Source organism: Astatotilapia calliptera, chromosome 6 (genome assembly GCF_900246225.1).
Source record: "Astatotilapia calliptera chromosome 6, fAstCal1.2, whole genome shotgun sequence".
Classification (NCBI taxonomy): Eukaryota; Metazoa; Chordata; class Actinopteri; order Cichliformes; family Cichlidae; genus Astatotilapia; species Astatotilapia calliptera.
In genome coordinates, this window is record NC_039307.1 from 31687759 (window position 1) to 31706958 (window position 19200).

The following is a 19200-nucleotide window of genomic DNA, read 5'->3' on the forward strand; positions in this document are numbered from 1 at the left end:
ATCAGTGCTTGGGTAGGAGGGAGTAGGTACACCACCTAGTGGTTGGGATGGTGTTAAATTAAAGCACAGTATCAAAACAACCTCTGCAACAGGTTATCAGAATTGTGGTCAACAGTCTGCATCAAAATGTGCAAAATTAGCAGTGAATATGTACACATCACAAATGTGATAAGTCTGGTTGCTAGATGATTTGCTTTTGATACCCTGCTCAGTTTACGTTAAAGGTCTACACATGCAGTCCTTCTCCAATTCAAACTTACTGGCCACTTCATTAAGTATGTTTGTTCACCAGCTTGTTAACACAAATATCTCAACTAACCATATGGCAATATCTCAGTGCATTTGGGCATGTAGACATGGCCAAGACGACCTGCTGAAATCCAGACTTCAGTGACTTTAAACGTGGAATGGTTGTTAATGCTAGATGGGCATTGCTGATGGTCTGGATTTTCCCGCACAGCCATCTCGAGAGTTTACAAAGGATGCTCTGAAACAGAAAATATCCAGCGAGTGGCAGCTCTCTGTGAAAAACTGCCTTGTTGAGGTTAGATGTTTACGGCATGTGCAGAAGAGCATCTCTGAATGTGTAACATGTTAAATGTTGAACTACACTAGCAGCACTAACTTGTACACATCTTTCTTGTGTAAATGTAAATGCCTGTGTTATTATGTATTACACACAACGGAGAGATCGCAAACTGTGTTTCATTGTTCTTATAATAAAGACATGTAGAAAAAGAGAGCGATTCTTTTCTATTCAGAAGACCACACCAGATGCAACTCCTGTCAACTAAGAACAGGAAACTGAGGTCACAGTTTGCACAGGATAAATCAACAAGACTGGAAAAATATTGTTGGTCTGATGAGCGGATTGCTGCTGTGATATTTCGACAGGCTCGGAGTTTGGTGTAAACCACATGAAAGCACAGATCCATCCTGCCTTCTCTCGATGCTTCAGGAGGCTGGTGGCATTATAGTGTTAGGGTAATTTTTTTTGGCACACTTTCTCAAACATAATAATGAGCTCTCTGTACTCAAATCACCTCAACAGTCACCATATCTCAATCCAATAGAGCACCTTAGGGCTGTGATGTAACAGGAGATTCAGCTGCCATCATCATTATGAATCAAAAATCCACGAGCAGCGTTTCCAGCACCTCGTTGAATCGTTGCCACAAATTAGTAAAGGCACCTTTTAAGCAGCCACTGAGTTAATTTCACTTTTATTTAGGAATTAACACAAAGAAACTGATTTAGTCAACGAGTTTATTTCTTTCCCAGACCGAGATGAAACTAAAACGACTGAAAATATTCCGAATGATATTCAAAATGTTGCACGCTTATTCTACAAACAGTCCCCTCAATCATCTCAGGCAGCCCCACCTGCAGAGTTAAAAAGCCCTCCTCCTAATAGATTTATCCAAAAGCTTGGAAAACAGTCATTCATCAATACTGGGAAAGGCCTGAAAGCCATAACAATGTGTAAACTCTGGACCCCCCCCCCCAAAAAGTACACAATATATCTCAATGTTACAATAGCCGCAATTTCTTAATTCTAAACAACTTACATTTTAACAAAAAGGCACAACAACAACAAAAAAATTTACTTTGACGTTTTCATAAATATGCTCATGTGTCTTCTTGCCAATGTTGAAATGAAAAGTCCAACAATGCCTCTCATGTCTGCACCGAGTACAAAGCTATTCCTGGGAACAGATCAGTTCAGCATTGAGACTGAGGAAGGGTAAACCACACGTCCGGTCTACTCTCATATTTAAAAAGAAGTCTACCCCTAACTTTGTATGCATGCAGAAGACAAGAGTTACTATTTTTGACATTTGCTTTCATGTAAATCTCTGCAAGAAAGTGAAGAAGAAGAGCAGTAGACAAAATGTGCAACTGCTTTTTATCAAACTCAAACAACAAGCTCAGACTGACAGTGAAACATGACGGGAGCAGGTATATGTAATCCACAATACATGTGGCAGTCAAACTGGACAGTACAGGTCATAGACTGGTCCAAACAGATGTTCAGATGGAAAGGTTACTCTCTCACTCTCTCTCTCTCTCACACAGTGCAGAAATCATTCATGATCATTGGCATCTTCCTCTTCGTGCACTGCTGCCTCCAATCCTTCATCTCCCAAGTCACCGTGTAATCCCTCTTCACCAATCTCATCATGAACCACATATCCCTCATCCTCTTCCTCCCCAATTTCAAAACCTTCCTCTTCATCCTGGTTCTCCTCATTCTTGTTCCCCTGCTCCTCCTCCATCTTTTGCTCCTCCTCCATCTTTTCCTCCCCCTCTTCTTCCGTGCCTGCTGCTGCTACTGCTGCTTCTTCTGATGCTGCTGCTGCTGCTGCTTCTGATGCTGCTGCTGCTGCTGCTGCTTCTGATGCTGCTGCTGCTGCTTCTGATGCTGCTGCTGCTTCAGCAGTCTCTCCTGCTTCTCCTTCGACCACCTCTTTGCTAATCTCCCCCTCAGGAGCAGGCTCATCTTTGGCAGGTTCTCCTTCCGCCTGGCTCTCTGCCGCTTCGCCTGTGACCTCCAACTCCGATACGTCCATTGCCATGCTGTCTTCTGGATCCTGTTCATCTTGGTTACCAGTGAACGGGTTCTCACCCTGACGAAATAAAAGAATTGAGAAAAATAATGACATTTTGACCCACTGCACTCATGGTCAGTTATGCATGTTTGCATCAGACAGTTTCTGCACGCTACAACCCATACAGCTGATGCAAACCTCCAAAGTGTTATGTTATTAATCAGATTTTTTCCAAGTATAAGTTTCCTTTTTTCTTAACAGTGCATTTACTGACACGACTGGTCTTTTGTTCTTTGTGTTTACAAATAAATAAATAAATATATACATACAAGTAGTTGGTGCATATTTATAATCACATTTATTTCTGATGCAAGCCCACACAGGACTCTGTGCATACCTTGAGGTAGCTCTCCAGCTTCTTGCCAATGAGTTTGTGGTTAAGGATGCTTCGAGCAACCGACAGACTGGCCCGCTTGGACTGCTCCATCATACCCTTCAAATAAACAACATTTCCATGTCAGAACAAAACATCGTAAACAATAGCCTCAGCTCTGTGGCACCATTTATAAAATTAGTGCAGGACTTCGCAGAGTTACTGCATTTAAAAAAAAAAAAAAAAAAAGGCACTGCACAAACAGAGTGGATGGGACAAACTGTTACCCCATCGTCTGACAGTCTGAAGTTGTAAATGTTTTCTGATAAGGCAGAATCAATATTAGCCAACCTCTGGCCTTCAGTGCTTCAGTGAAAAGGTCAGCAGCAATGTCTCTACAGAAATCAGGACCCAGTTTCACACAGCCTACAAACATTGCTGTGTAAGCAGCTTCATATACAAATCATTTTCTTCTACTGTCTACATCTGCCAATTAAATGAAACATTCTGCAGAATGACAAGACGGTGTAGTTGGAAGAAAACAGTTACTACATGAAACTGGTCACAACAACATTTGTGACTTTCTCAATGATGCTGAAATTATTATTATTTTTGGATGCACTGCGTGCTATTTAGATCCATTTATACGGCCGATATCTCCAGAACCAGACAAGCCACACCAAAATAATAACGATGATACCCGAAGGACGGCGATAAAAATAAAAGGGCACTGATTTGAATGTAGTATTGTACTTTTAAACATATAGGCTTGTGGGGCAGTCCATTTGCAGGAGACCTGCTGTACCTTGCGGTTGTAGTTGTGGTCAGGAGACTTGATGTGTTTCTGTATCAGGTGGGGCTGCATGGGAATGAAAAGGTCACATGCTGCACAGTGAGCAGCTTCCACCTTCCTCATAAAGTGCTCCATTCCAAGCTCTGTACAAGCGTGAGAGAAATATCTGTAGTGAGCAATCTATGCGCATCTTCAGTTCAACACACAGCAGGAGTTTCTGCTTACCCCTGGTGAGGTCCTGCTCTTTGTACACCTGGCAGATTGCAGCACTGTGGTTCTCCAGCTGGCTCACCCTCTCCTCTGTCTTCTTAAACTTATTCTGCAAATACTCCTACAAACAAAAGGTTTTTTTTCAGTTTACAGTTCATCAAACGTTTACCTCGCCCAATATCTTTACTCTTGCATACACATGTATGCATACACACACGCGTGATTTATACATATAAATCACGCGTCGGCTCTGGAAGATCACTGCATAAATATTTCAGCAGATTCAACCAGAAGTGTTTTTTCATTTAACCACACTCCAAATTGTTTTAGTATATTTACAACAAGCACTTGTTGCACTGTAACATTTCTAAAAGCCTATGATTGGCAAGTTTCTTCAGTTTCGGTTCTTCATTAATCATAAATATGACTTCCAATAAATTTGAGTTACCTGCAAAAAGTCTGTAGTGGGCTTGGACAACTGGCTGGAAAGGAACTTAAAGTGGTCCTTGTGGAAGCGACTCTCAAGATGAGCCTCCATTTCTTCCTTGTAGAACGAACGGAACTTGCACACAGAACATGCAAACATCACCCTGGAAAAATATTTAAAGTCTTAGTGAAAAAAGCCCATCAGAAAGAGCCACAGGTGAGATTGAAAACAAAATCAGCAAATGAGAGTTGAAAGAACTTTCTAGGAGTTTGTAAATTCACCTTTCCAGGAATCCTCGTCTCTTCCTCATTTTTGGGTGTCTGTCCTGACCCTGGGCCGGTGTCTGTTTGCCCTGTGGCTTTTTCTTCTCTTCCAGTTTGGATGCAGCTAATCAGGAGCAAGAGTGCAGAAGACACGTATAGGAACAACCCCAATCAAAAACAAACAAACAAACAAACAAACAAACAAACAAACAAACAAACAAAAAAAAACCCACAAAAAAACAAAACCCCAAAACAAACAAAAACAGAGACAGTGTAAATTGTAAATAAATTATTTAACTGTATAGAAATAATTAAAGAAATAATGAAACACAATATCAAAAGATTCAGAGAATCTGGAGAAGCCTCTATACGCAAAGAAAAAACCCAAAAACTAATGCTGGGTTTCCACAATATTCAGTTAACTCAAACTAATAATTAAAAAAAAAAAAAAAAAAAAATCAGTGAGGAGTCACTGGAGTTAAGCTTACCTTTATCACCTTCTTCAGCAGGTTTTGTCTCCTGCAAAGAAAAATATTCATTACTCAAAGAAATTTAAAAAAAAAAAAAAAAAGTCAAAAATAGCTCCATCATCTGAACTTAACAGATGTGTATTGCTGGATGTAGTCATGCTGTCATAAATATTTGCAACACATATTCAACTCAAATCTGTGACATTGTTTGATCATGAAGGAAAAAAAGAACATCGCATTTAGCCTTTTTGTCTGTTTTGTAAAACCTCCTCATCCTCATTTACATTTAAATTATTATTTCCATCTGAAACTGTACACCGGTTGCTTAAAGCAATTTCTTGGGACAAGTTAATTAGATCCTAAAGTAATACAATAAACCTTTAAAATGCCACTGTTGACAAAAGGCTGATCCACTAACCGCAGCAGCTGTTGTCTTTGGCTCACCACCATCGCCGTTTTTCTCTGGTTGCTCTAAGAACACGGAGCACACACATAAGACCAAGAAAGACACCAAAATATCTGCCAAGTAATGAGGTCTTTTGAGAATAGCACACAGTCGACAAAAACAGTACCTTGCGTAGCCTCTGACTCGGCACTGTCCGTCTTGTTCATCTTCGACTCTGGCTCATCACCTGATGTCGGGGTCTGCTTTCTTTTCTTCTGAATATCCCGCTGTGGCTTCACCTGCTACAGTACACAGAAATCAGTTTGCACACAAATGCATTTAGTGATAATAAAAATAAATACAAACCTGGACAATACACCTTCAACTTAGAATTAAACACTAATAGATGCTAGACTTAATGTTTGGCAATGTTCATATTCTCCTCGTGGCATTTCCACATCAATAGTGTTAGCCTCATCTTAAGACAAGCCAGAATTGGGGCAAAGGAAAGAAAAGGGAAAAATCTATCTAAGCTACTTAATGAAGAAAAAAAAAAAAAAAATCAACATCCGGACAGTTATCAGGGCAATGAATTGTGTGGGGAGATGTGGGATTTGTCGTTACTGTGGATGCAGGGCAGTTACTTTCTTCTGGAACTAGAAGGGCAAGTGATACTGTAAATATGTGTTGGGCACTATCTGTGACAAACTGCTTTAGGTAGCAAATAGCAGGCACAGGCAGTTTAGCAAGACTTGCCAGTTGACTGAGAATACAAAAGGAGGGAATTAGAAAGGGCTTAACTTTTTCCAGGTATCTGAGGAGGTCTTATTTGGCTGGAGGTACTTACTTTGTTAAGGGGTCTCTTGCGGCCTCGCTGCCGGCCAGCCCGTGGGCCCCCTCCAAAATGCCTCCCAGGAAAGTCGTGAGGCCCTTGAGTAGAACCCTGGAAGCCCCCACTCTCAGGGTACATGCGGTTGGACAGGAGGGAAGGGAGCTTTCCTCTACCACCTCCTGGAGAGTGGCCACGGTGGGACTGGCCACCGCTACCACTTCCCCGCAAACCTCCGCTTAATGGAGTGGGGTCTGACCTGCGGTTTCCAAACCCTCCAGTAGCTCCTCGACCCCCGGCGCTTCCACCCCTTCTGGGGGAACGTCGGCCTGCTCCAGCCCATCCTCCACCTCCAGAACCTCCTCCTTGGGGACTGGTGAAGGACTCCCTCATATTCTGTCGCATTTTAGCGACTCCATAGGAAGAGGAGGGGCTGTCAAAGCCTCCTCCTCCTCCTAGCCCAAGTCCCCCTCCGAAGCCCTGGCCTCCTCGCTGACTCAACAGCATGCTGTCCTCCCGGCCATCACCAAAACCATAGCTACCGCCGCCAGATCTGTAGAGATCTCGGGAGGAGGCAAAAGCGGAGGAGCGCGAGTCGAATGACTCGTACTGGTCAAACCTGCAGGAGGGAGGAAGAGGGTTGGTAGAGAAGAGCAGAGAGCAAGGGAGGCAGAGGGGCAGCCAGGTTTGGATTTCTCCACCTGCTATTCCTTCTCCTCTGTGGTCTCGCTTTCTCCATGTTTTCTTGTCACTCCCAGCTTCATTTCAGAAAACAAATTAGATCAAAAATTAATGATCCACAACAACTTAAACACTGTGCTTGTGGTACATTGAAAGGTTATTCCTCTTGTTTTTAAAATCTCAAGTCTACTGCAGATTAGGGAAATGCAGTTAATTTTTTAAGCCTCCCTCCTTTTTAAAGGATGGGCTGTAAAACCCTGAACAGACATGAACATGGTCCATCAGAATCCACAAGAAGTAAAGTGTCCTGGGAACTGACTCAATTACAATAAATACTGATGAAAAGGGGTTTATATACAAAAAAAACAAAACATATATACTGGGCATTTTTCAAGGGGAGATTGTGTTTCTGTAAATACATTGAGCATCCTTCAATAAACATTTCAGCTTAACAAGGCATTATCAGGGCACCTGTAAACCCATCTCTCTTCAGTAACCTAAAGCCAGAAGACAGGGTTAGGTCACACAGAGGATGAGAGAAACAACGTGTGTAAACACAAACACAAAGCCGGGACAAAAGCAATGCTCAGAGTTTTAAATAAAGATGGATTGGCTTTATATGCAACAATGTCAGTTTGTAACAAATGGAAAAGCTGGTCTGTAACTGCACCTCCAACAGGGGACCATGCATTTCACAATGTCTTTGGTTTAAAGGATCACATCATCATTTTCTTCTCAATAAATGAGGGATACTGCAGCATAGCAAATGGGAGCAAACAATGCATCCTCAGATGCCGAGGCATTCAAATGCAGCCTAGACGATACGATCTTCTCATCAAGCGGGAATTGAGGCAACTTGTTTCCAACAAGGATTGAGTGCAACAGTAATGCCGTAACAAAGACTAAAACAGCACAATTTACTGGTGCAACCTCAACAATTTCCAAAGGATATCAACTCTCCAAGTCTCTGCAAACAGTGGTATACCTTTGTTTGTTTTACCCCCAACCACTGTGAATAACTGTTCTTCAGAATCAGTGGAGAATCGCAAGCTAGGAGGGCAGCCAGGTGTGAATTGGTCCTAATGCTGGACTTTAAAATTAGAACGGCTATTAGAAGGCCTAAGCATTTACTGAGACAACTGTAGAACAAAGTGGTAACTTGACATCAGCCAGACATGACGTGACACTAAGAGACGATGCGCTCAAGCAACCAGAGGGCCAAATTTGTTATGCAAATTTGGCACATATTCAGGTGCATGGATGTGTGGGAATGATACCCTACTAAGAAAGATGGTATGAAGCATAAAAAGGAAAGTACTGTTACCTGTCACTCCGACCCCCTTTAAACCCCCCCTCCAACTGAGTGAGCATGTCCAAGCGCTGGTTAATCTTAGCAATGACTGCATCTGCATGGGTGCCCGTCGATGAGAGCAGAGATGCTCCCGAGAGCCCTCTTTTCATGTGGCTGCTGCCACCTCCATAGCCTCCGAGTCCAGACATGGAATCCTTATAACCTCCCCCGTGCATATCGAAACCACCAGAACCTAGTAAAGGGGGTGGGGCAAAAAGAATAACACACTCCCTGTGAGGAAACAAATTAATTAAACAGAATAAACATGCACTACTTACTTGCTTCATGAATAGCAGTAATTCAGGGCTGAGTGTACCAACTTACCTCTGCTTCCAGAACCGCCACCTCCCCAACTGGAGTAACCTACAAAAAGAGAGAATATGGACTGATAATACAAACGCACTGGGAATTTTATACTAACAGGTCCACAAGCATGTGCGGATTTATTACAAGGAGCTGTTCAATAGCGCAAATCGTTCAAAAGCATAGGAAGGTGGAATCCACTGCTATAACTATAACCATTTGACAATTGATTTGCAAGCTTTCTGTCTTAATAGAGTTGTGCAGTTCAGAAAGGAACAGCAATTAAATCCAAAGACTAAGAGGCATCTTCTCAGAGGCGGCCATTTTATCAGCTAGCCTTTAAACTATTCCGACATTGACTCCATTTTAAAAGAATAAGCTAACGAACTTTGGCAGAGCAAGTGACAAACCGCCCAAGGCCCATAAAGCCGTCTGCGTTAGCATCGCTAGCAAACAATCTGCCCGACAGCGAGATGGGCCGCGTAGCTAGCAGTGTTTCATTAATCGTGGCCGATGGGCCTAGCGTAACGCTGACGATTTTTTTTTTAAATTTTCGCTAAAACAAACCTACTGGTACTTGTCAGATTTTGTAATAACTGGTAAGAAAATACAACACGACTACTGTTTAGCTAGGTATTTGTTTCAGGCTGCAACCGGCTAAAGGCTGGCTCTTATGCTGGGGAGTTTTTTTTTGGTTGTTTTTTTTTAAACGGCATTAGCTTAGCTAACGGCTAACAAACTGGTCATGTTTCAGGGGAACAAAGCATGTGGCTAACTGGGTAACTATCAATATCTATAGCCAAATGTGAAACAAAAGCTAAACAGATTATATTTACCAGAGCCGTAACCCCTGCCTTCCATGATATTTTGTGCGCTGTTTGGACGAAACAAGCAACACGAGCGGCTACAGATCCAAGAAAAGAGTAGCTGCTTGTAGCAAAATGTATCGAGCAAAGTCCGACACGTCAAAACCACGTGACCGACAAGGCCTCGTTACGTCACTGGTATGCCAATAATAGAATATGAAGGTGAATATATATTAAATATAAAATTGTTTTAAATATCAATAATAGATTTAATGAAGGCAAGAAGAATGTCACCACCGTATCCTGGTCTTGACCAAAGGCTACATGTGTAGTGTAACGCCCATAAATGTAGAGATTAATATTGAATAATCAATCTATCAGTCAATCAAAGACTCAGTGTACTATACTCAGTGTACTATACAGTTTGCCCTGAATTGAAACATCTTAACTATGTACATACACAAAATATGTTAAACAGAGTATTTGCTTCTGTAAATATAAATATTGTCAGTAAATCTTCATCAGCTGTCATTTGAGGTGCACAATAAAATGTCTAATATATGTATATGTGTATATCTTCCAACAGAAGACGAGACTGTTATCACACACATTTAAGATTAGGAAATCTTAAATATTTCATCTCTTCAAAGCACAAAGACCAGTGTTAAATTGACTCCCACAGAATCATTTTCAACACTTTTTCAGGGTTTACATAGTCCACACTCTTTAGAATTAAATCCACATTTTTAAAATAGTTAAAATATTTAACACTGTGCCAGACTTCATGTTTTAACTCTCAAAACAGAGTTAAAATAACACTTTAGAGACTGAATAAGTGACTCTGCTGAGATACAATTTTTAACCTTCTGTCTTCTATCTATTGTTGAAAGTTATCAAAAGTATATCAACTTTTAGAGATACACAAGAAGAAGAAAAATCTATAGGATTATTAGTTCAGGATGAACATACAAACAAAACAGACAATGCTTTGTTTGACTTTATATTATATTCTAATAGCAAAACTAGAAAAAGTGGGCAAATATTTAATTTGTCTTAATTGTATGAATTTAAATGTTAAAAAACACAGAAACAAATGAATATGTGCCCCTGAATGCAGCTTTAACCCTTAATATATATATATATATAAAAAATACAACTCACTTGTAGAATCATCTTGATGATTTTCTGGATGACCTTCTGCTGACTGCATCAAGCGAAGCAACTCTGGTGTTGAAGTGAGCTTCTTAGCCTCTTTTATGGCATTTGGCCTGAAGAATGTCTTCCATTTCTGAAGCAACCTGGAGGATGTGTCGTCATCGAGCAGGAGAGTGAAGTCTTGCTCCACCTTTAAGAAAGAAAATTGTATTTGAAACAACTGGTAGCTCCAAATTCCAAACCATTTCAAAAAATGAATTCTAACTTACCAGTCCTTTTGTATGTAGGAAGCTTCTGCTTGGATCATTAACAAGCCTCTGACAGTGCTGAAAGGTCTCCTTCATCTTCTGTAAAATCACAGAGTTGTTTGAGCAAAGACATGGCCTCCTTGCAAGCATCCCCATCAAGCTGGTGTATAACATTCACAGTCCTTTGGAGATTTGGGCCACCCGAAGAACTGTCTGTCAACCTATTAGGTGGTGTTGGAGATCCACGCCGAATCTGTCTTTGGACAGTTTTCATACGCCAAGAAATGTATCCTGCACCCCTTGCTGCTCCTGGATAAGTGAAAACACAACATATTTTGTCAGATTTAGCTCATAACAAAATATCAGATAATTTTTATGTCCATCATTAAATAATTTTGTGTTGTATAAATATTGACTTTTACATAGGCTTTGTCTGCATATGGATCCTTGAGCGAGGGGATCGGCATCACAATGCCCAAAGCATACTCCTCTCTGATTGCTTTTGGGGGAAGGTGCCCGAGAGGAGATTTTCAGTTTTTTAAATTTAGACAATTAGTATGCATTTATTTGGCACAAGTATAAAGAACACAACATACACTGAATACATACCCATGATTATCAATCATGTGAGCCACAAGTATGTTAACCATTTGTCATCTTGTGGCGTCCTTCATGGTGTTTGTTGCTTGGTATTCCTGTATTACTTTGTCACCACCAGACTTGCTTCTTAAGACAGTTTCAATTAACTCTTAAAAATGAAAAACAAACAAAAAAGAGAAAAATGAACATTGAGAAAAACCTGGCAATAAGGAATCTTTCTAGAAACTTGAGAGGAAAAAAACAAAGCACAAGTGTGAAGCTTTGTAGCAGCCTGTTTACTGTAGCAGTATTGTTAATTCTTTGTCTCTTGCATGAGACCTCATCTAAGATTATAGTTGAGGCACATGAGCTGAAGCTTGAGTTGGAGTCAGACAACTCAGAAGCAGAAGACAGGTGCGAAAATACTAAAGAAAAAGAAAACATCAAATAATTTGTTCAATTGAATGTAAAGTGCTCGATTATACTTTTTAGTGTGTAGCCTCACCATCATCGGAGAACACTGTTAACAGCACGTTGCCTTGTCCAACAAGGTCACTGCATCAACCTCTGTCCTTGTTGCATCCTTGTAAGTAATGTTTGCACCAGGTAGCAGGCAAAATCTCTCGATGACTGTGAAAAATGGTACAAAGAAACTCATTGTGCTTCTGGTGTTAGCACTGCTTCTTACTTGTGTCTTGTTGTATATGGTGCTTAACAATTTGTTAATACGAACAACACCTTTGCTAAAAACACAAATCTGAATCTACATCAATGTAAGAAGCTCCTACAATATGTATTAAAATATTATTGTGAACATATTCTTTATCCAAGATAAAGTAGCAATAACCTACACAGCTTTTACATTAAATTGCAGAAAGTCGTGTCCTTCATCATTATTTAGCTTCACATACTTTAGTTGTTGATTATACTTAACCTGGACCAACATTTTTCTGAAAAATGCAAGACTGAAATTTTAAGAGGACAAAATAAAATCAGAATCAGAATCAGAATACTTTATTGATCCCTGGGGGAAATTATTTTTTGTTACAGTGCTCCATTTTAAACCAACATTAAGACAAGACAGACAATACGCTAACTAAGAATAGTACAATATATACATATATATACATACATACGTACATAAGTCACTTATAAATAAATAGTTGGAAAAGAAACATGTGTAGCTGTAGCAGCAAACAGTGTGTTAAGTGGATGCGTTGTACAGGGAGATGGCCACAGGCAGGAATGATTTCCTGTGTCGTTCAGTGGTGCTTTTCGGTAATCTCAGTCTCTCACTGAACGAGCTCCTGTGACTGACCAGCATGTCATGGAGTGGGTGGGAGGTGTTATCCAACATTGTCTTTATCTTGGACAGCATCCGCCTCTCCGACACCACCTTGAGGGAGTCCAGCTCCATCCCCACAACATTGCTGGCCTTACGGATCAGTTTATTAAGTCTGTTGGCATCTGCGACCCGAAACCTACCCCGAGTCAGTCACGCACTATATAAAACAGTGCATGTTTGAAGACTTTTTCTGTAGTTCTTTTGATGTTAAACTACATGTCAGAAATTCCACAAAAAAAATCAAACAATAGAGGGGCATTAATGCCAGCCTGAGCAGTTTACTTTGGGTTTTTTCCATCACTAACAGCTTGAATGTGATCTGTAATACTGATATAGTTAGAGGCTATTAACAGTTTGCATTAACTCTTTATTGCTAGCGCCAAAAGCTAGCGTGTTTTCTTCGTTTAAATTGTTAAAATGCACAAAATACATTTTATAGCACAAGTTTCTAACTATCTTAGTAAGTCTGACATAATTCTGCTTACCCTGTAGTTCTACAGTACTGTTCTGCCCGCACTGGGGGTGTCTGGGAGGGCTGGGCTTAACTCCAGTTCAAAATGAACTATACAGAATTAAAGCTATTAAGTTAACTAATGACAGAGTTAACATTTTTAACCAACCTCTGTGCAGAGTTACAGTATTTAGAATTTTCTCTTTTAAGAGTTAAATCAACACTGATGGAATACATTTTGTCAAATAACTCCAACACAGAGTACAATTTAAACCAGAAAGTGTTTAAATCACACTTTGAGGGTTAAAATCAACTCTGACACATTTACTCCAGCACATTTTAACTCTCCAGTTTTTGCTGTGTTTGATTCCACATATCATCACAGCACTTTAAAAGGCATTCTACTGAGAACTTTGTTTTAACGTTACACTGAAGGGGAGATCATGTCGTCATAAAGTATTTCTCATCACATCATCATCATCGTCATGATTTTCGTTGCAGTTCGGGGCGTATCTGCTATCGGATTGTGCGTTTTGCCAGTGAATTGTAAATTAAGATTTGTCCTCTAAGAGAAGGCAAGAAAGCTGTCATTAAAACCTGCATCCAAAGTCTAGTAAGAAAATCTCCATAAATAATAAAAAGAACTTTTTGATTTTTATTATTTGCACAAAAATCCTTTAAAAACAGCCAAGTTAAGATGCCATACAGAAGCCATACAGAGGCTGGGAAACAGTCCTAATTAAAGATGGTCAAACTCAAGTCAAAACAAACAAGGTTAATAAACTAAAAATGATAAACATGGCAATTAAAACATGAAAAATGAAACCTGAAAAGGATTTAATCACAACATGCAAAAATGGCTATTTATTTTCTAACAGCATCACTAATGTGTGAAAGTTGGCATCACAGGAAAAGCTAGTTACACTGAATTCACCACCACCACTGCATGATATAAAGCAGGAAGATGATAAAGTTATCTGTCATTTCTGTGACCTACGGGGCTCTTAAATACAAAACAAGCTCAACATATGTCACACATGTTAAGGTTAACATGTGTGTGTTCACATGAAAGGGGTGGTGCTGCCAGCATTTCACCAATAAAGATTATGGATTAAGTGTACTAACAGCAGAACAGCTGATTTCATACAACAACATTAAAAAATACATTATGGGAAAAATACGAAGAGGTTAAATACAAATTACAGACTCAAAGTAACACAGCTTTTGCAGAGCAATACGACTGGACAAAAATCAGCTATATTAATACAGTTTAGCTCATTTGAAGCCAGATACAGATACAGATTGTCAGTATCACAGCTCTGTTATTAAGAAACGAGGGAACTGGATGAATTATTATCACCTATTTAATTAAATTGTTATAAATAAATTGTTATTATTTATTTTAGTATTTATTCAATCAGCTGCAGCAACAGTGGTGCTTAACTGTCTGAGAGCACGTAAAGAATGACTATAAAACTATTCAAATGTAGGATTAGTCTACTTGCAAATTTGATATATCAGGAAGTACAAATAGGTGCTCCTTATTGGGATCGCATATCCATGCTTATAGAACAGTAAAATAGTTGTAAACTTATTTGGAGTCGACAGGAAAAAGTAACAAATAATGCTGTGGCCAAGAAACTATATTTGTTACTGGAGCTCACTGGGGAAACACAAAGATATTAGACACTGTTGAAAAACTGCCCAGGGGTACCAGGGCAGTGATTTGATACCTACAGGTTTCTAAGTTACCATGGTAATGTACCCCAATAAAAAGTGAAAACTGGTACAAAAAAGCAAGGGTCAAAGCTAAAGATGGCCTGGATAAGAAGAAATCCTGCTTTGGAGTACAGGCCTCAAGTTTGACATACTCTAAGTTTGCAGGGCTGTTTGTCTCTTTGCACATGCAGGATCATATTTTGCCAGCATGAATCTAAATGAATAAGATCAATTGTATTCAGATTATACTCTGCACACGAGAGGAAGAGGAAGTCTACAAGCTACCCAACCAGATGTTGCACAGTGTCTTCTTGCTTCTCTGCTGGTTTTCACTGTGCAGCAGGGTTCAGTTCAACACTCTCATACAGCTGGTCCATCTGAAAGGAGGACATGCAGATGACTGTGGGCACACTTTCATAAACAGTAATTTCAGAGTTTGACATATCTCATTACTTGTCCAGGTTGTTCCCTGTCACTTTTCTCAGCAGTGGCAGTCACAGTTTTCTTCTTCCTACATTTGTAATATATCAAACTCAAATTCTTCTTATATGAAAGAAAAGAGTTTTGAAGACAGAAGATATGACACAAAATCTGAAGTGAAGTAGTTTACCTTGTTTTCATGTAGAGTAGAAATACAACTGCAGGGATCAGCGATAAAAGAGTCATTTTCAATACGTTCAGCCTTGCTACGGTTTTCTCTAGAGCTGTAGAGATTGATGTAAGATGTAAGTAAACATTGTAGTAAAATATTTCAGAATAGTATAAAATTAACGGCCAGACTGCTATTTTGTTGGTTTGGTCCAGAAAAAAGTTGAAGTTTCTGCCTGCTGCTATCACTTAGCCTGCATTTCTCCATTCACCAAATGTAAAGGGAGTCAGAAAGTGAGCAGGATCTTTAACATTATGTCCTTCTTACCTTTGACAGTGAGAGCCTTCTCAGTTGAGCTAATGTTCTGAGGACTATTCACAGCACAGGAATAGTTCCCTTCATTCTCCTTGCTGACTGGGTCCAGGATCAGATGTTTAGTTTGGTGGCCGACTGGTCGACTGTGGAAGTACCAAATGTAGTTTGTGTCGTCAGTCAGAGGACAGCTGGTGCTGCAGGTCAGTGTGACTCTCTGACCCTCTGTCACCATTGCAGAAGGACTCACGCTCACTTTCACACCTCAAAGATAGTTCGATTGGATAGAAAACAAAACAAAACAAAAAAAACAAAACAGAAGAGTTTTTGTGCCTTTTGACAAAACTGACGTGTGATTATCAATTATATCTGACATACAGTTAGGTCCATAAATATTTGAACGAGACCATTTTTTCCTATTTTTGGTTCTGTACATTACCACAACGAAATTTAAATGAAACAACTCAGATACAGTTGAAATGAAGACCTTCAGCTTTAATTCAGTGGGTGGAACAATGCATTTTTAACACAATCCCTTCACTTTAGGGGCATTTCAGTAACTGAACAAATTAAATAACTGAAAATAAAATGTTTATTTCTAATACTTGGTTGAAAACCCTTTGCAGGCAATGACAGCTTGAACTTGTAGACGTCACCAGATGATGAGTCAAATGTCCAATTACTTTTAGTCTCTTTAAAAAAAGAGGGTGGCCCATGATAAGGAGCTGAAACTCCTAAACCTTTCATCCAGTTTGATTGTAGAAACCCTCAAATGAAAGCTGAGGGTCTACACACTACGCCCATGTCCATGATGTAACTATAATTGGAATACGTTTCAGTAAACGGGTAAAAAAAACAAAAATAAAAAAAACTTGTGTCAGTGTCCAAATATATATGGACCTAACTGTAAGGGTGGTTGTATCTCAAATGAACACGGGCCTTCTGCTTGACTGTCTCCAATTAGCATAAAAATTTTATGGTACAAATTCTGAACATCCAAAATGATTGCTTTCAAATTTTAGCTTCACATCTGAAAGAATAATGATAATGATATCAGGTAATTTGCTGTTATGTTTCTTTAAATCAAATCCTGTATGAAACACATTTTGTGGACCATCAATATGATATAAAAACATGCACTTCACTAAACACTGCAGGTGATTCTGTATTAAATCAATTAAACTTACCTGTGACAACTAACATCACTCTAGGTAAATGACAGAGATTAATATGTTTCTCAAGTCTGAATGAGTATTCAGCCGAGTCATTCCTCTTCACATCATTAATTCTCAGTGTGTGGTTGTCTTTCATGTTGTCGTGATGCTTCACACGGCCCGTAGCTTCGTCAAATACCTCCTTACAGTCATCCTCCTCACCACCAAGCTGTACTTTATACCACGATCCATACTTCGAGATGGAATGGCTCGAGTATTGACTTGCAATGTTCACAGAGGAACCTTCCAGGGCACAGATTCTCCTGCTGACGTAATTTACAGCCTTGCAGTTTGCATTGTCGATGCCTAAAACAGAGTTTAAACACATGAAATTTTACTTCTGCTTCAACCTGCCTGTTGTTTGTTTCGTACGTATGTTTGGCTCATACACGTACTCACAGGATTCACGAGAGAGCACATCTTCATTGCTTTTTAAGGCGCAGGAGAAGAAGGCTGCTTTGGGTTTCAAAATGGTAATGTCTTGATGCTCGCATTCATTGTATAACTTTCTGTTCCAGTACCACTTATATGCAGTGTGAGCATCAGCCACAGGGCAGCTGGTGTTACAGGTCAGAATGACAAAGCTCCTGACAGGAGTTATTTGAACGTGCAAATCTGTTGGAAGAAAATAAATACTTTTTTTTTTGCTACGACCTGTGATATGTTTTGGGGAGAATGGTTTGTTTGCATGTGGAAACCTGTCGGATATGTGATGGAGCAGAACTGGTCCTTTGATTTCAGCTTCTCGGAACACATGCTGCTTTCAGTATAAGTCACACTGAAACAGGTTTTAGTTACAGAATCTGCACAAAAAGAGATGAAAATTAATATTTTAACTTTAGAATTTGTTAATGGCTTGCCAGGATTTTGTAGCTTTTAACACTTTGGGGTTGTTTTTGGAACGTTACTCACCCACAGAGACTTGAGGGGCTCTGAGATGCTCGTAGCCTTTGACAGCACAGGAGTATGTGACTGCTTCCTCACTGCTGAGCAGCTCTTGGTACCAGGGAGACCAGTCCTCATAGAGAAACTCTCTGTTCTTGTACCAGATGTAGGCTGCAGGCTTTTCAGTCAGAGGACAGCTGCTGCTGCACATCAGTGTTACTGTCTGTCCCTCTGTGGCAGGAATCACCTTTACCTGCAGCTCTGAGAGGATGATGGATAAAATAAGTGCGCATAAACTGAAGTGAGCAGTAATTTATGAATGGTAGCAGCTCTACCTGAAACACGGAGCTCAGTTTGGTTGTTCAAGCAGAATTGTGGGTTCTCTGTAGTTTCTTTGCAGCAGTAAAACTTTGCATCTATTTCTCTCAAAACTTTGATTGTCAGAGTAAAGTTATTGTCTTTAGCCATGCTGTATGTTCCATTGTCTCCATCCACAGAGAGCTCTGTCAGGACACATTTGGAGCCATTTGTGTGTACAGTGTACCAGCTTATGTTTGAGGTGGCATGTTGAGCGGAGCATGGCAGATCCACTGATGAACCTTTTAAAGCACAGATTCTGCTTTGTAGCCCTATAACCGCTTTAACAGAAGGAGAAGGACTTCATTTGAATACTGGATGTCAGATAACGTGTGTGGGTATGCAAAGTTTTGCTCTACCATTAAACATGTTTGTTTAAATCAGTGTATTTATGATTTCTACACCATTTTGACCACACAGGTGAGCAAAGGTGTTAAAAGTTGTTTAGATCGTTACTGCAAATATCTCATTAGCCGGTCACATGGTAGCTGCTCATTGCATTTAGGCATATACACATGGTCAAGACAACCTGCTGAGGAAAAGTGATTTAAGTTACTGATGGTTGTTGGTGCCACATTGCTTGTTTATTGGGATATTCGCACACAACTTTCTTAGAGAAAGTATGCCCGACAATGAGAAACTATCCAGCACTCAGAGAGAAAATGCTATAGTAATGATAGAGGCCACAGGTGAGATGCAGAAGGCAACAGTAACTCAAATCTATAGGAAAGGTTCTGAAGAAAAAAGAGGTGTTGCTAATAAAGTCTATATCAATGCTCTGTGTCTAATCAGAAGATAATCCTCATTAATGTTGTCAGTAAAACCAATCTTACTAAAAACATCACTCCTATTTCATGTGAAATATCTAGCTCTAAAGTTTATAGATACAGATCTTTAATAATAATA

At 39.8% G+C, this 19200-nt stretch overlaps 2 protein-coding genes across 2 annotated transcripts; both read right to left on the reverse strand.

The window, feature by feature from the left end:
- Nucleotides 1-1249: 1249 nt before the first annotated feature.
- akap8l (A kinase (PRKA) anchor protein 8-like) lies at nucleotides 1250-9649 on the reverse strand. The gene is made up of 13 exons (XM_026171690.1): nucleotides 9471-9649; nucleotides 8656-8694; nucleotides 8305-8524; nucleotides 6318-6918; nucleotides 5658-5772; nucleotides 5504-5556; nucleotides 5104-5134; nucleotides 4634-4739; nucleotides 4374-4515; nucleotides 3941-4046; nucleotides 3728-3858; nucleotides 2947-3042; nucleotides 1250-2627 (listed from the first exon to the last, which is right to left on the reverse strand). The coding sequence occupies exons 1-13, from the start codon at nucleotides 9493-9495 to the stop codon at nucleotides 2085-2087; spliced, it is 2208 nt and encodes a 735-aa protein (XP_026027475.1). The 5' UTR covers nucleotides 9496-9649; the 3' UTR covers nucleotides 1250-2084.
- A 7213-nt stretch (nucleotides 9650-16862) lies between these two features.
- Nucleotides 16863-18305, reverse strand: LOC113023445 (uncharacterized). Its single transcript, XM_026169439.1, has 6 exons — nucleotides 18273-18305; nucleotides 17965-18198; nucleotides 17751-17855; nucleotides 17452-17667; nucleotides 17192-17358; nucleotides 16863-16868 (listed from the first exon to the last, which is right to left on the reverse strand). Exons 2-6 carry the CDS (start codon nucleotides 18146-18148, stop codon nucleotides 16863-16865), a joined length of 678 nt encoding a protein of 225 aa, XP_026025224.1. The 5' UTR covers nucleotides 18149-18198; nucleotides 18273-18305.
- Nucleotides 18306-19200: the final 895 nt, after the last annotated feature.

Bases quoted from the DNA above. Each gene is read 5' to 3' on its own strand.
- akap8l (XM_026171690.1), bottom strand. From the start codon at position 9,495: ATGGAAGGCAGGGGTTACGGCTCTG. The intron at 4,516-4,633 runs GTGAATTTACAA...ATATTTTTCCAG, and splicing joins AGACGAGGATTCCTGGAAAG to GGTGATGTTTGCATGTTCTG. The intron at 3,043-3,727 runs GTACAGCAGGTC...GTTTATTTGAAG, and splicing joins ACCACAACTACAACCGCAAG to GGTATGATGGAGCAGTCCAA.
- LOC113023445 (XM_026169439.1), bottom strand. From the start codon at position 18,148: ATGTGCAGCAGCAGCTGTCCTCTGACTGAAAAGCCTGCAGCCTACATC. The intron at 17,856-17,964 runs GTGAGTAACGTT...CTTTTTGTGCAG, and splicing joins AGCCCCTCAAGTCTCTGTGG to ATTCTGTAACTAAAACCTGT. The intron at 17,359-17,451 runs GTGAGTACGTGT...ACTCTGTTTTAG, and splicing joins TGTGCTCTCTCGTGAATCCT to GCATCGACAATGCAAACTGC.